Source organism: Mustelus asterias, chromosome 1 (assembly GCF_964213995.1).
Source record: "Mustelus asterias chromosome 1, sMusAst1.hap1.1, whole genome shotgun sequence".
NCBI classification, from domain to species: domain Eukaryota; kingdom Metazoa; phylum Chordata; class Chondrichthyes; order Carcharhiniformes; family Triakidae; genus Mustelus; species Mustelus asterias.
Window position 1 is genome coordinate 82,877,310 of NC_135801.1, and position 14,806 is coordinate 82,892,115.

Below are 14,806 nucleotides of genomic sequence, written 5' to 3' on the forward strand. Positions count from 1 at the left end.
TGCCCTGGCTTACTTTTTCAAAAGTCCTTTTAAAGAATTTCAATATATATTTGATCAGCCAATGAAATTAAAGATTAATATCACATATAAGCATGTTGCAGCAGCATGCCAGCAGAGAGAGGAATGGAGTTTGTTGTAGAGACTGAAGACCATGGCCTCGGTCTTCCCAATATATAGAGGAAATATCTGGTACTGGATATATGTAAATTTGCACACATTGAAAGGGTCAAGAGAGGTGGTGGTGGCATGATGTGGAACTAACTAGATTGTTCTTCGAAAGAGTCGGTACAGACTAACCAGCCTCCTCCTGTGCTGGACTATCATTGTAGTGCATGTAATCTGTGGAAAGGTTCTATCAGACTGATTCATAAATTACATTTTAGTTGTGAACTTGGCGTTTTACTGCAGGCTGACATTGAAGCCCACTAAACCTGCATGTCATTTTCTTCAGTTCTAAGGCAGGTAATCAGTGTTAGCTTCCTGGCCAATCCAAGGACCAATTTAAGTGCTAGTGTTCAACAAGCAAGTTCCCAAATGAAAGTGTGCTGTAACTGAGGTGGTCTAGTGAGGCGCTTTCCCTCTTAGGCAATTAAACCAATTGCTGTCATTATAATATGGCACCCAGATCATGATTTAAGGTTCTTCAAGCACTTGCAATATGTTATGTGTCTTTTATTTTTTTTTAAACTTGCTTGTTCCATGTATCTGTCTCTGCTGAGGAAGAAAACTGTGGAGCAGAGTTTTAGCTGTTCTGGACAACAAAGGGTGGGGTGTAGATAAAGAGCAAAGACACTAAAGGGCACAGTTTGCAAATATTAAATGTTGAAGTTTATTAAATAGGCATAAGGAAAACTTGTTTGAAATTGTTATCAAACAGAAAATGTATATTTGTGATAGGGTAAACCTACAGAAGCCTCAAAGGAAGCCAGATGTCATGGATATGGTGAACTGGATTCCAAAGACTATATCCCAGGAGCAGAAGTGCTGGAAGAGGAGGGTGTAGCGGATGATGGTAAGTCTGCTATCTCACGCAACAACTGTCTGGTTGTACTAATTGCAACTATCCCTAACAAGCTCAGGATATGAAGCTGTCTGGTCATCAATGTCTCAGTAACTTTCAGTAAATTTGTATGCAAGTTGTACAACTGAATCTAAGCTTACCTAGCCTATTTCAGTTTCCCTTGGAAATTACAACATTGCACAATGATAAGGATCAAAGTTTTCAAATTACAGTAACAATCATTTTCATTTATATAGCACCTTTTTAACATTGTGAATGCCTTGGGACTTTTTTCTGAGGAATAATTGGATAACAATTGGATACTGAACCATAGAAGAAAACTTGGAGGCATGGATGTTTGTGCCCAGAGATTTGGACAAAGAGGTGGGATTTAAGGATGGTCATAAATGAGGAGAGGAAGTTTGGGAGACTGAAGGGACAGAATCTGCAAGAGGAAGAGGAAATGACCAAGGGCATATCACTGTGGGGGAAAGAAGCCATTGCTGGAGATGCAGTAGCTGTGATTGGATGGGTAAGTGTGGCACGAAGTGAGGAGTATCTCATTGAGCTGAACAATAGAAGGAGGATGACAGTGTGATCAATTGTGTCAGAACCTATGCAAAGATTGAAGAGAGAGGATACATGGTATGCTATTTGTCAATTTGATTAAAGCAGTTTCAATACTGTGACCGGGAGGAACTTGATTAGAGAAATTTAAGCATGAAGTTCAGGAACGATGAGCTTGGATTTCTGAGGCAAAATATTCAAGGACCTTGGAGTGAAAAGGTAGGTTGAGGTTAGTAGTTTGCATGAAAGAGGAGTTACGGGACAGGATTTTTTGAGAAGGTAGTGTTGACAATTCTGCAGTATCCCCCAATTCTGCAATATCCTCATATCTGCATGTCCCCAAATCTACAATATCCTCAATTCTACATATTTGTAGAAGCTCTTACAATCTGTTTTTTATATTGTTTGCTAATTCACACCTTGTATTTTATTTTCTCCTTGTTCACCAATGCTTTGGTCTTGCAGATGGATGGGAGAGTGCAAGTACAGATGAGGAGGATGAGGAAGATGATGAAGGGTGGATTGATGTTCATCATTCTTCAGATGAGGAGCAGCAGAAAGAGGTGGTAAGCTGGAAACTTTCCTCGTAAACACAACACATATGTTACAATATATCAAATTGATACGTTATATTAAAACACTCAGCTTAAAGTTGCAGTACAGGATAATATTTTACTTGCTATTAATGCTTTCTGACATTATTTTCAATTAAGAGCTATTGCGGTGCCTACAAGAGAATGGTCCCCACCCCAAAGTGCTCCTTCTTTTCCTCCTGAGTTTGTGTTTGAGATGGCAAACGCATCTGCAAGGTGGTTGCACCTTGATTTTTGACTTATTCCTTCTGCCAGGCTCCTCGATTCTGCTCTGCTTTCCCTCTGTACCTGCCTTACCCCTGCCTCTTTAAGTTAGTCAGACATTCTAATTATCTCATTTGTCTTTTAGTGTTTCTGACATTTTCTGTTGTTGCAAGTCAGTTTGATTTTGAAGTGTGCTTGTGGTAACATAAATATATTTACTTGTTGACCAGACGTATTTGGTAGATAATAGAAAATCCAAGCTGCCTCAGTGCAGTGCCTTGTTAGTAACTAGTTATCAGACATGGACAAAATATAATAGGAAATCATTGAAGTAAGAAAGAGTTTCTGTACATACAAAAGCTGAAAAAAGACTGTCTGGAAGCAAGTTTGGAGAATTATAATGTGCACAGAAACAGTCAGAAAAACTGTAGAGTTGTCAAAAGTCAGTATAAATCCATATGCTTATTTTCACATGGTTTGTCCAATATTTAAACATCAGCATCAACTGTAGGAAAGATGTTTGGTCAGATTATATGTGGTGTCAGCGTTGTAGCTCAGGCAGCCAGTGAGTGAGAGGATTAACAATATGCTCGCTAGAACAGTCAGTTCAGAGGTGAAAGATGGAGCAAAATGATGGAAATATATTGGTGGCCTGTTGGCATCTGAAAAGTAGATTAACGTCTCAAATAGAGAATCTGGTTCGACCAGGGTCCATTAAAATTGACTCATTTTCACCTTGACTGACAAATACAAGATTTTGAAATATAACTCTGGGTTGGATGAAATGTTTCTTGAAGCGTGTTTTCAGCAAAGGTTTGTATTTCAAAAGGTGGAGAAGATGAGTAGTATGCCCCCAGAAGCACGGAAAGCCAAAGCAGCAATTGTCAGTGCGAGCAGAGTCCTAACGCAAGAAGATTTCAAGAAAATACGTCTGGCCCAAATGGCCAAAGAAATTGACGCTGCCCCTACCAAAAGTCAAAAGAGGAAAATTGTTGAGGATGCCAGTGATGAAAGTGGGTATGTACATTCATTTTGCATAATTACTGTGAAAAATACTTCTATGGCCTTCAAACAAGATCCAAGGGATTAAATGTGATGCAATACTAGATGCACTTAAATTATCCCCTTACTATGTTAGTTTTTTTGATAACGTAAAATAATTATTTCACATGTCAGACCTACATTAGATATTCCCTTGGGTTCAGTGTAACTGGTCTCTCCCATAAGAAAATCCTAAATCCCCCTTCAATCTAGAGTACTGTACCTTTACTTAGAGACATATGATCATATAATGCCATAAGTCCACTCACAGTTAAAATCCGCCCCAATCCCTTATGAAGAGTGTTGAGAGAATGCTACATTGTTGCAGGGGCTGCTGCTAACCCCACCTGTAACTGCCCTCCCCTCAGCTTCACCACCTTCACTAGTTTCCAGTGCAGCAGGCACATTCATTATTAGTGCAGTCAGTGCTTTAAAAATACAAACTGCCATGGACAGAGGAAACAGTGAGGCAGCAAGCAGTGGCTCAGGCTCAATGCACCATAGAGTGGAAAATAAGACATTGGCAAGGTGCCTAGACCCAAAGGGGTGCATGAAAAGGCAAGAATGTGTGAATGGATAGCATCAGTAAGTGCAGGAGGATTGGGGCAGGTTTACCAAACAGGTGACACATAATACTACCAAACTTCCCGAGGACTGAAAGCCTCAGAGCTTTAAACTTGCTTCCAATATGGTGGAGATAGCACATGACTTCTGTGTAAGCATAGTAAATGGGCATTCTTTGTAAAATACTGTAGATCATGGCATATAAGTCAACCTATTGAAGTCTCAAAAAAATCCTTCCAAAAATGATGTTTGAGTTGTATGCCAAGTATAAGATGTAAACCGCCTATATTGGTGTAGGTCATTCTGAAATGAAAGAAAACATAATACCAGCAATTTAAATTAATTCAGTGCAATGTGTTTAATTGACCGAATTAATGTTACAAGGATACCCTTAAACACAATCAAAATATTTCAAAAAACGTCAAATTCATGGGGCGGGATTTACCACACACCTGGCCTTGTGTTTTGCAGCGGTGGGAGCTGGCCCACATTGGCTGGTGGCAGGATCTCCTGGTCCCCCCATTGTCAACAAGTTTCCCTGCTGAATGCATCCCTCATTGTTGGCGGGGGGAGGGGGGCGGTTGCACCATAGGCAAGACCAGAAAATCCCGCCGGTGTGAATGGCTGTAAAGTTCCAGCCATTGTCTTTGGCATCCGATGCAGGGTTCATTAAGTCACTTTAGTTATGGTATCACAATCATCGAAGTATTTTAGTAGTCTCTGAGCAATCTTGGTCATCTGCCGCAACACTGGACATTTTTCTTCCATTCTTCCTCCTCCCATTCTCTCACCAATTTTTCACTAACACAGAATTTGTCCACTGCAGCATAGTTATTTAACGAGTTAGCAAATGTCATGACTTAACTTGAAACGAGCTTCTTACTTAATTATTTTTGTGGGAGGACTCATTTCTTTTCATTATTCGCCATGTGCAGTTTTCTCTGTGTGGCCTTGTCTTAAATTCCCGCTCTTCATCTTGGCAACAAGGCCCATGTCCCCTGCTTGATCCCATGTACTGACTTACAAGATGAGTAAAACATGCATTTCTGAGGTGAAAAATTGAGGGCAACTCGTAATGTGAATTTTTCTTAGCTAAAAACCTGGGGAACAGGTGGTTAACTTATACGTTGAGTATAGGTCTAAACATGAATTTTGGTGCTGAAAAATAGGGTCAATGTATGACAGGATGACTTATTGGCTGTGATCAGTGGTATTTAATTTGTATTATATATGTTGTATCTTATTTCTTTGTTCAAGCATCTCATCAAAATGTTTCAGAAGAGCATTCATCCAACTTGTCCCTGAGATGTTTGTTTATTTATTAGTGCCACAAGTAGGCTTACATTAACACTGCAATGAAGTTACTGTAAAAATCCCCTAGTTGCCACAGTCCGACGACGCCTGTTCGGGTACACTGAGGGAGAATTTAGCATGGCCAATGCACCTAACCAGCATGTCTTTCAGACTGTGGGAGGAAACCCACACAGACACGGGGAGACTCCGCACAGAGGGACGTTAGAACACGGAGAATCTTTTGTAGCAAATTGTGTAGCATTGGTGGTATCTGCTTCAGTGTGCAATCTGTTCTTCAGGCCAATTGTTATAGACTACTTTTTGACAACTGCTGAAAGCATCAAGTGCCTGGGGATTGATCAATTAATTCTTAAACTTTCAGAGGAGAGCAACTTTCACTGCGAAATATAGAACGACTCCATAAAAAGCCTAAATCGGATAAGGAAACTCGACTAGCGACAGCAATGGTAAGAAATTGTTAGTGAATATTCCCAGACATAGCTTGGCTGTATTCTGGGTTTTTTTCTCCTCTGACAGTATTTTTTTATTTTCTCCCTGGGCTATGCATCATTTGGAGATGTCTCTGATTTTTAAAGTTTTATATTTGTGTATATACATGTTTTGCATTTTAGACATGATTAATGCCTTCGCTTGAAGGACCGCTATGTCCAAAGTGCATTAAATTTCTATGAAATATGAATTAGGCAAGTTTAAGAAGCCTCATTAATTAATTTCTATTCCTTTTTTTGGTCAATAAAGATTGTGAAGAACATGCGTCCTAAAGATTTAATTTCCTTTCAAAGTTATGCCAACATTTATACTGTGGCCTGTGGTGGAAAAATAGGATTCAGAGACAGTCAGTCATGGATAGGAACAACGTTTATTTTACTCTGCAGAGGTCGCGTTCCTCCTGCCACTTGAGAGAGTGGGGGGGGGGAAGGCGCACCCGAGTACAGCAAACGACAGTCTTTATACCTATTCTACTGGCCTGGCTACACAGACACACAGGCAGTAATGAGCTAATACAATATCAGTACTTTTTCATTCCGTGTTAGGGAGTTGTTTTTCTTCTTTTGCTGTATTTTCCTTATCTTCCTCATTCAGCCAGTTTTAATCAGTCTCCTCGCTTCTGCAGTTTCTCAACCGCCCCCTTGTGCAGCTGCTCAACTTTGAGTTTTAATCATTTTAGTTCCTCCTTATTGAACTAGCCCAAGCTTGGCTATCCTGACCTGTGGTCTGCTTTATTCTTTATGTTAAAATTTTCCATTTTCCATTACAGGCCAAACCTTGTGTATTTGAAGTTAATCTTGGTGCGCATGTGGAGAAAAGCTCTTCTGTCATCATATTCCATTTCTGTTGTTATGGAAACTTAACATAAATATGTCAAGAACATTATTCAGCCATAAACCTCAATGGCAGTATTTATAATGGAGATCTGCTGAAACTGACCATCAGCCTTTCTTTCCTACTAACCCGACCACCCTGCTAAATGGATGACTCCTGAGTGGTGCCTTAGCTGGTTGTCTTAGAGGTTCCATTATATAATATTTTATTGTACTGTCACATACTTAATTGTGTATAATTTGCCATTTCCATTTTTTTATGGGCTTCACTAGTAAGACCAAAGTTTGTTGCCCAACTCATCATTAAGAATAGTAGAATGTTAAATGGGTTTTTATGGCAATCAGTGATACCAGATTTTTTGGTGGGATTTGAACTTGTGTCACCAGTGAAAAACCCTAGAATTTTAATTATAATTCCACAAGTTGATAGTACTCTTGCTTCTGTGTCACAAGGATATGGGATCAAGTCCCACTCCAGGACTTGAGCACAATAATTTAGGCTGACACCCTAGTGCAGTACTCGGGGAGGTGTGCTGTCTTTCTGTTGAGACGTTAAATTAGGCCCCTTCTGTTCTCAGATGGATGAAAAACTCCCATGGTTCTATTTCAAAAAGCAGTGAAGTTATCCCTGGTCTTCTGGCCAATATTTAACCTTCAATCAACATCACAAAAAAACATACTATCTGGTTATCATCACGTTGCTGTTTTGTGGGAGCAAGCTATGTGCAAATTGGCAGCTATGTTACCTACAACAGTGACTAGACTTCAAAAATACTGAAAATGAAAGGAGCTTTGGGCTGTGTTTTACAAATATTTTGGACTATTTTTGCAGCTTTAATGTTCCATTTTTGTTCACGGGCAACGGTTATAACAGCTTAGTAATAGCATTCAACTGAAACAGAGTCCATTGGCCCCGATTAGATTTAAGTCAAATAATGGATAAATTACAGTTCTTAGCAACTGATTAAAATGTGTTATTGCAGCAGATTGGATACTTGTTACTCCTTTAACAACTCCGCAAACTATAGTAATAAGTGCCAGACATGGAAAGTTGTGAAACTAACTTGATGAAAAATTGTCACCATTAATTTCTGTGGAAATATTTAGCATAACTTTGGCAAAATATCAGCAGAAATGTTACCCCTATGATTTCTGTGTTATGTGTAGTAGGCGGCTTTACTCTGGTCATCAGGATAACCTGCACTGTTCCTCATGTGATTCATCTGCTTTTATTAAATCTTACAGGCAGGGAGATCTGAGAGAAATGAATTTGTGAAAAAGAGAAACAAACTGAATCCATATGCAAGCACAACCAACCAGGACAAGAAAAAGAAAAAGAACTTTATGATGATGAGATATAGTCGTAATGTCCGATCAAAAGGCAAACGCTCCTTCAGGGAAAAGCAGGTAATTAATTTATTCTTGGTTCAGAATTGGAAAATGTTAGAAATGCTCAGCAGGTCATCTGGGAAAAAGATCCTTCTTCAGAATTGGAATTTAATGGAGATGAATAGTATTCAAAAAGGAACAGAACATGGGGGAAGGAGGAAGTAAGACAATCAAATTAAAAGAAGTAAAGTTGTCTTCAAATTGCTAATATAGAAAACAGGAGGTGGTTAAAATGGAGAAGTTATATCAGATTGATGTTTAACTGTTAATTCCATAAATATCCTATTATTAACTGGGGCAAATTCAGTGTAAAAGGTATTGCGTGCGCAGGATACTTAAAGTGCATTTAGGGTAACTTTTGGCAGTATCTAGTTAGCTCAACAAGAGAAGGGGTATCAGTTGGAGAGGTGGTAGTGAACATAATTCAATTAGATTTTGAGCATTATGGAAATTTAGATTCCATTGGATGTCAAATAGCATACAGAGTACGATGAGGCAAAAAAGAAAGTTGATGTCAGATGAGACAAATTCAATACTGTAGAAAGCCTAGAGAAAGAAAGGTGAATGGGTGAAATTAGAAAATAAATTAATAAAGGGAGGGCATGAAATAATATTGGCAAATGGAAGTCAAAACTGTTTTATAAATACTAAGGAAAGAGTAGAGCCAATTAGAGACTGAAAAGATAACGTGTGTGGAAGTAGAAAACGTGGACGTAGTTCTTATTGAATACTTCATAATCAGATCAGTCATGATCTTATTGAATGGTGGAGCAGGCTCAAGGGGCCAAATGGCCTACTCCTGCTTCTAATTTGTATGGTTAGGCCTAAGAAATTTCCAGAACATCTACACACACTGTTGCAGAATGGTTACTGAGGATGGGACATGGGACATGTGTATAATCAAATGATGTATTTTCTGCAGATGTTATAAACTGTTATTACATGGCTCATAATGTATCGCCGGCATCTCCACATCGTAATGTTAGAGCAGGATGATCACTGAACATGGACTGCCTACGCAGTTTACAAGTTATATTTCTTTTGACAGATTGCTTTGCGGGATGCCCTCTTGAAGAGGAAAAAACACTTGATGAAGTGAATCCAGGAATTTTAGGACGTTTCCAGAATTTTATTCTTTCCAAATAAAATAAGGGTGTTGCAACTAAAACATCACACTGTTGAGGATATTTCTAAAAACTTGAATATATTCTCCATATAATATTTGTACAGTAACTGATCTATGAAATAAATCAATTGTGAACATAAGCAATGCGTATTTTTTCCTCTACTTTTTTCTAAAATTGCATTATCACCGAAGTGTTGATCCATTGCTAAGAGAAATGCTGATGGGGACAGTGGCCATTCACCTTTATACCAACTTCAACCCATATTGCTCAGCTGAAAGTGTCCTGACTGCTTTGACCATCCGAGTAAAATTAATTGGAGCAGTCTCCACCATGTTTCTGGTAAGCATTTAAATGTAGCACTCATTGTCAGGAGGTAAGCAGTCTCATTCCGAGATTGCAGGGTGGGGTAATGGATGGGTCCCACTGGTGCAGCTGGGTGCCCTTCAGGGATTATGATGGAGGCCAGACTAGAAGAAGCTGATCCTTCAAACCTGAATTTGATATGAACACTTATTGCCTAAAATAAGATAAGAGGTGTTACATTTCCCAAGACTAACACTACACCTTGCTGAAGACAAAAATTCAATACATAAGTGTGATTTGTGCTTGATGAAGAAGGAAGCAGAAAAATGTACAGAATTAAGAGCTAGCCACTTGATCACATGAACTTTGCAAACCCTAAAGTAACTTGTAGGGAATGTTTAAACTTCTGAGGTCATGCTTTCCTGATGGTTTAGTGGATAAATGCACCAAATGATGGGTTACTGAATAATACGGACCAGAACTTCCCAGGTTCCAGTCTGTGCTAAATTAGCTGACCACTATGGGAGCAGTAATTGGGGAGTTACAATTGACCTTGACACAATGGAGGAGGGAGAAGAAAATCCAGAATTCCCCTCAGTTGTTCAGTGGTGGCCACTGCTGTGACTTTAGGCAGAATCCAAAGAAGAGCTTACGGAGGCCAGACTTAAGGCAAATAAATGTAGGGTATTGGTGGGGTCTGGCTGGCAGGCTCTAAGGAGGGAGGCAGGGGTTGGGGAGCCAGATTTGAGAGGTTAGGGAGGGGGATTGCACCTTGGACAGGCTTTGGGGAGTCAGGAGGTGAACTACTCCCTTGGATTCCTAGCCTCTAATCTGCTCTTGTAACCAGAGTAATTGTGTGAATGGTCCAGTTCAGTGTCTGGTCAATGACAACTCTCAGGTTGTTGGTAGTGGGGGATTCAGGGACGGTAATGCCATTGAATGTCAATGAGAAATGGTTGGACCCTCTCTTGTTGGGGATGGTCATTTTCTGATACCTATGTGGCATGAATGTTACTGCCACTTATTGCAGGCCTGAATATTGTCCATAGATTGCTGCATGTGGGCCTGGACTGCTTCCCTATCAGAGGTGTTCCAAAGGTGCCCAAAATAGGAACCTGCCTCAGGATCATCGTTTAATTAGGGATGGTGAGTGGGATGATGATGATGATTTGAGATTGCAATTGGGGTTGCAGGATTTAAAGGATCACCGACAGCCTTCACAGTGGCTGTACAGAGATGTGTATTATGCCTGGGAATAATTACTTCTTCCCCTCTGTACTGAGTACATATCATTTGTAGCTCTCAATGACTTCCCTCTGAGCACTGGCCTCCTCTAAGCTGCCATATTCGAGACAAATGGGCTGCATTTTACCATGCTTCTGCCAAATGTGTTTTAGGCAGGGAGGGGTTAGCACATAAAATATAGCAAGTGCCAACGCCACCACTTTCTGCAGGAGATTGGAGGCCTTGTTGAAGGGACAGGGTGGGTCAACTCGTCCATTAAAACCACAAGTAGGTGGGTTGAGGACTGGACTTGGATGTTTTAACCTGCCACCTTATCCAAATTCACCCCTGCACCCTCCCCTCTCCTGGCCTTTTGAGGGTTGAAGTGCCCCCAACTCCAAAACCGGCACCTTGCAGCAAGCTCGTGACGGTGAGCATTTGTAAGAGTCTTTTTAATTCTAATTTTCAAGAGTGGTTGACAGCTGTGGATAAAGTAGGGTGTGCCCCTTACATGATAAGGGAGCATAAGACGCTGAGTGCTCACACCAAGTGTGTGTACTCCGTATGGAGCAAGCAGCAACTCATTGACATGTTTGGCAGGGAAAGAGGTTGGACTTCCTGTCGATGGAGGCGGTGCATTAAAGTGACTTCCCTATTACTGAACCGGAGTCAATACACTTTGCTTCTTGGTTCTTGTGGAAATGTTGCTGTATTTACAGTTGTTGTTACTCTGTTTATTCCCTGGGGGCCGGGGGGATTTCTCTCCTCCGCGTTTCAATGTGAGTTTGGAGCTGCCGCCTGCCCAGCGCTGGGAGCCGGTGTTGAGACATTACGATGCGGCGCAGTTCCGCAGGATCGTGCAGCAAGTGATCGGGTGAGGACAGGAGCTGCTGCCCCAGGCAGCCAGCCCCTCAATGCTGCTTTCTGCATTGTCTTCATGGTTATGTATTTCTACTTGGAACATTCAGCCACTCTGATCTCTCATTTTTAATGTGATGCAATTTTATTAGATTCCCATTGTCTTTCTGTTTGGTTGTTCTTTCCGGTGATATTTTTCTTCCCAGTTTATACATTGCGCAAACTCTCATTTGTTGCCTGATGTACTTTTGATGTTACTTTTCTGTAGTGGCCACGTTTGTGCCAGGTAGTTAGTATATTGTTTAATCTCATTATATTGGCTAGGTTGGTGTGAAGCCTCCCTGGTCCCAGCCTTCCTGTCAGCAGTGGAGAGTGCGCCACTGCTCACTTTACTCAGTCTTTCCATTTACAATGCCTGTTTTGAGTTTATTTACTTGCATTGTTTTTAAATGGAGCTGTCATCCCCAGCACTGTACAACTACCTGCCCGACAATGCTCACCCTAGCCGCCCCTAACGATGTTCACCTCCTCCCTCACCCCCATGCTGTTCCCTGCTTCCTTATCCCCTGACACTATTCCCCCTTTCCTCATAGAATCATAGAATCCCATAGTGCAGAAGGAAGCCATTTGGCTCATCGAGTCTGCACAGACCACAATCCCACTCAGGTCCTATCCCCATAACCCAATGCATTTACCCATGCTACTCCCCCTGACACTAAGGGGCAATTTAGCATGGCCAATCCACTAACCTGCACATCTTTGGACTGTGGGAGAAAACCGGAGCACCTGGGAGAAACCTACGCAGATACGGGAGAATGTGCAAACCCTACACAGACAGTGACCCAAGCCGGGAATTGAACCCAGGTCCCTGGCGCTATGAGGCTGCAGTGCTAATCACTGTGCCACCCCCGACAATGATCACCCCTCTCACATTCCCCGACAGCATTCATCCCTCATCCCCGGACAGCGTTCACCCCTCTCTCATCCCCGGACAGCGTTCACCCCTCTCTCATCTCCCGACAGCATTCACCCCTTATCCCCAACAGCATCCACCCTTCCCACATCTCCCAACAGCTGTTACCTCTCTAGACTCTGCTTGCTAAAGGCATTGTCATGGAGAATGCACCAGTTAACTGATAATTGACAGTTAACTGCAAAGCTTCTGCTGATTAGAGTACCTATCAGCACTTTCTTTCTCATGCAGTATAAATTGTTGTTTTCTTTACAATTTGGTACTCTTGCAAATTGTCCTGATGAATGCAAGATGAAGAGCTTTGACAACATGTCTTTTTTTTCAGCAATGTGTCAAAAGATAATGCTGACAAAATAGCAATGAAGCTAATTGCATTGGCCATTATTTATACACAGATGCCACAACATTTACACTTCATTAATTGCACACTATAAATTTCACAGTGCTTCATTCAATCTGACTGGTTAAGGAGATATACAGTTGCTTGGCCTGTTCACTCAGATCTCAGATATTCAATGGAAGATGTGCCACTTCCATCTTGCACTTTCAGTTCCTTAAAAATGGCAAAACTTTTTAAAGGTTATTTATTATTGTCACAAGTAAGCTTACATTAACACTGCAGTGAAGTTACTGTGAAAATCCCCTAGTCACCACACCCCGGTGCCTGTTCGGGTACACTGAGGGAGAATTTAGCATGGCTAATGCACCTAACCAGCACATCTTTCGGACTGTGGAAGGAAGCCGGAGCACCCGGAGGAAACCCACGCAGATACGGAGAGAACATGCAGACTCCGCACAGATACTGGCCCAAGCTGGGAATCAACGTTGTGAGGCAGCAGTGCTAACCACAGTGCCACCATGCTGCCCTACAGTAGTGTCATATCTTGCCTGCCACAGGGAATTGATAATACAAGGTTTGCAAAAATATGAAATCCAACAGAATTCGCTGCCTTTTAATCAGACATTTGTCTTTCTATCTGAAAAAGTTGTTAGGAAAGATAATTGAACCTTTCCAGACTTTCTCATTACAGTATGTAAGTTTTATGCATTCAGTCTTTCCCAAGTATTTGTGCTTTGTATCGTGATATAATTGTCAATCAATATTTTGATACCATATTCTGTTGGTCTGTGGCCAGCAGATTTTTTTTTCAAAGAGAGTTTGGCAGGCTAGTACAAGGCAACTTAAATCGTTCAACATGATGGTGCAAGTAGAATAACCTGTAATCCATGTCCAGCCATCTTTGCTTAAAGCAGATTATGGGAAAGATAGAGGTTTTGTATTATCAGGGACAACATTTGTTTATTGAAACCTCTCCGTTCCACTGTGAACCAGCTGATCTATTTAACAAATGTAACTGTTCATGCAAGTTTATTTTTCAACTGTGTTTTAAGAAAGTTTATGACAAATACTCTTGAAACAATCAAATTTTTGTGTTACAGTTTTGTTGCTCCGAAGTGGGTGATTCCCATTGTTGAGCAGCTAGCAACTCAGCTAGGCAAGATATTACCACAACCCTATGAAGCAGAAATTCGAGGAATAAGTAAAGCCCTAGGTTTAAAGCTTGGAGATGGATTTCTTATAAACCTTGTTTATGAAATCTCTGGGTAAGTATTCTTTGACATTCTTTAACACTTAACAATCAAAATTGTTAAACTTTGATCAATTTTCCACCTGAACTACTTCAGTTTGTCCTGTGGAATAGGTTACACAGTCAAATGTTCTTATCCAAATAGGAGTTGGACCTGTAGTCGCTCGGGAATAATTTACCTTGGAACATTCACATTTTTTCATTAAAGTCTTACTCTTGGACAGACAAAATCTATTACAAGGCCAGATAATATGAACAACCTGAAAATGTATCTTATACCTTAATGTGTAACGGTGAAGAAAACAGTGTGATATGAACAAGTAGTGACCTGTAAAGGTACTTTGAGCTGACCTAGATTTTCCAGTCGGTATTATGTTAACACCAGCATTGACCCATATAACTGGATTAATACTAGTGTTAAAACAATAACAACTGGAAAATGTAGGCAACTAACTAACTCTTCCTCACTTTGTCTTTGTATTTTGATTTGATTTATTATTGTCACATATATTGGGATACAGTGAAAAGTATTGTTTCTTGTGCACTATACAGACAAAGCATATCGTTCATAGAGAACATGGGGTGAAGGAAAGAGTAAGGTGCAGCATATAGTGTTGCAGTTACAGATACGGTGAAGAGGAAGTTCAGCTTAATATATGATAGGTTCGTTCAAAAGCCTGATGGCAACAGGGAAGAAGCTGTTCTTGAGTCAGTTGGTACATGCTCTCAGACTTGTAT

General features: G+C 40.7%; 2 protein-coding genes across 4 annotated transcripts in view; both read left to right on the plus strand.

Moving 5' to 3' along the window:
- Window positions 1-9,260, plus strand: part of sdad1 (SDA1 domain containing 1) — a 45,305-nt gene extending 36,045 nt beyond the window's left edge. For both annotated transcript variants that reach the window (XM_078214166.1, XM_078214176.1), the window contains exons 16-21: window positions 898-1,012; window positions 2,033-2,133; window positions 3,194-3,381; window positions 5,645-5,729; window positions 7,851-8,012; window positions 9,043-9,260. In XM_078214166.1, coding sequence (XP_078070292.1) covers window positions 898-1,012; window positions 2,033-2,133; window positions 3,194-3,381; window positions 5,645-5,729; window positions 7,851-8,012; window positions 9,043-9,093 — 702 coding nt within the window. In that variant the 3' untranslated portion in view covers window positions 9,094-9,260. The remainder of the gene's footprint in view (window positions 1-897; window positions 1,013-2,032; window positions 2,134-3,193; window positions 3,382-5,644; window positions 5,730-7,850; window positions 8,013-9,042) is intronic.
- Window positions 9,261-11,189: 1,929 nt separating this feature from the next.
- The window catches only part of LOC144494814 (N-acylethanolamine-hydrolyzing acid amidase-like), a 66,133-nt gene continuing 62,516 nt past the window's right edge, over window positions 11,190-14,806 (plus strand). For both annotated transcript variants that reach the window (XM_078214199.1, XM_078214190.1), the window contains exons 1-2: window positions 11,190-11,522; window positions 13,920-14,084. In XM_078214199.1, the coding sequence (XP_078070325.1) occupies window positions 11,350-11,522; window positions 13,920-14,084 (338 nt within the window). In that variant the 5' untranslated portion in view covers window positions 11,190-11,349. The remainder of the gene's footprint in view (window positions 11,523-13,919; window positions 14,085-14,806) is intronic.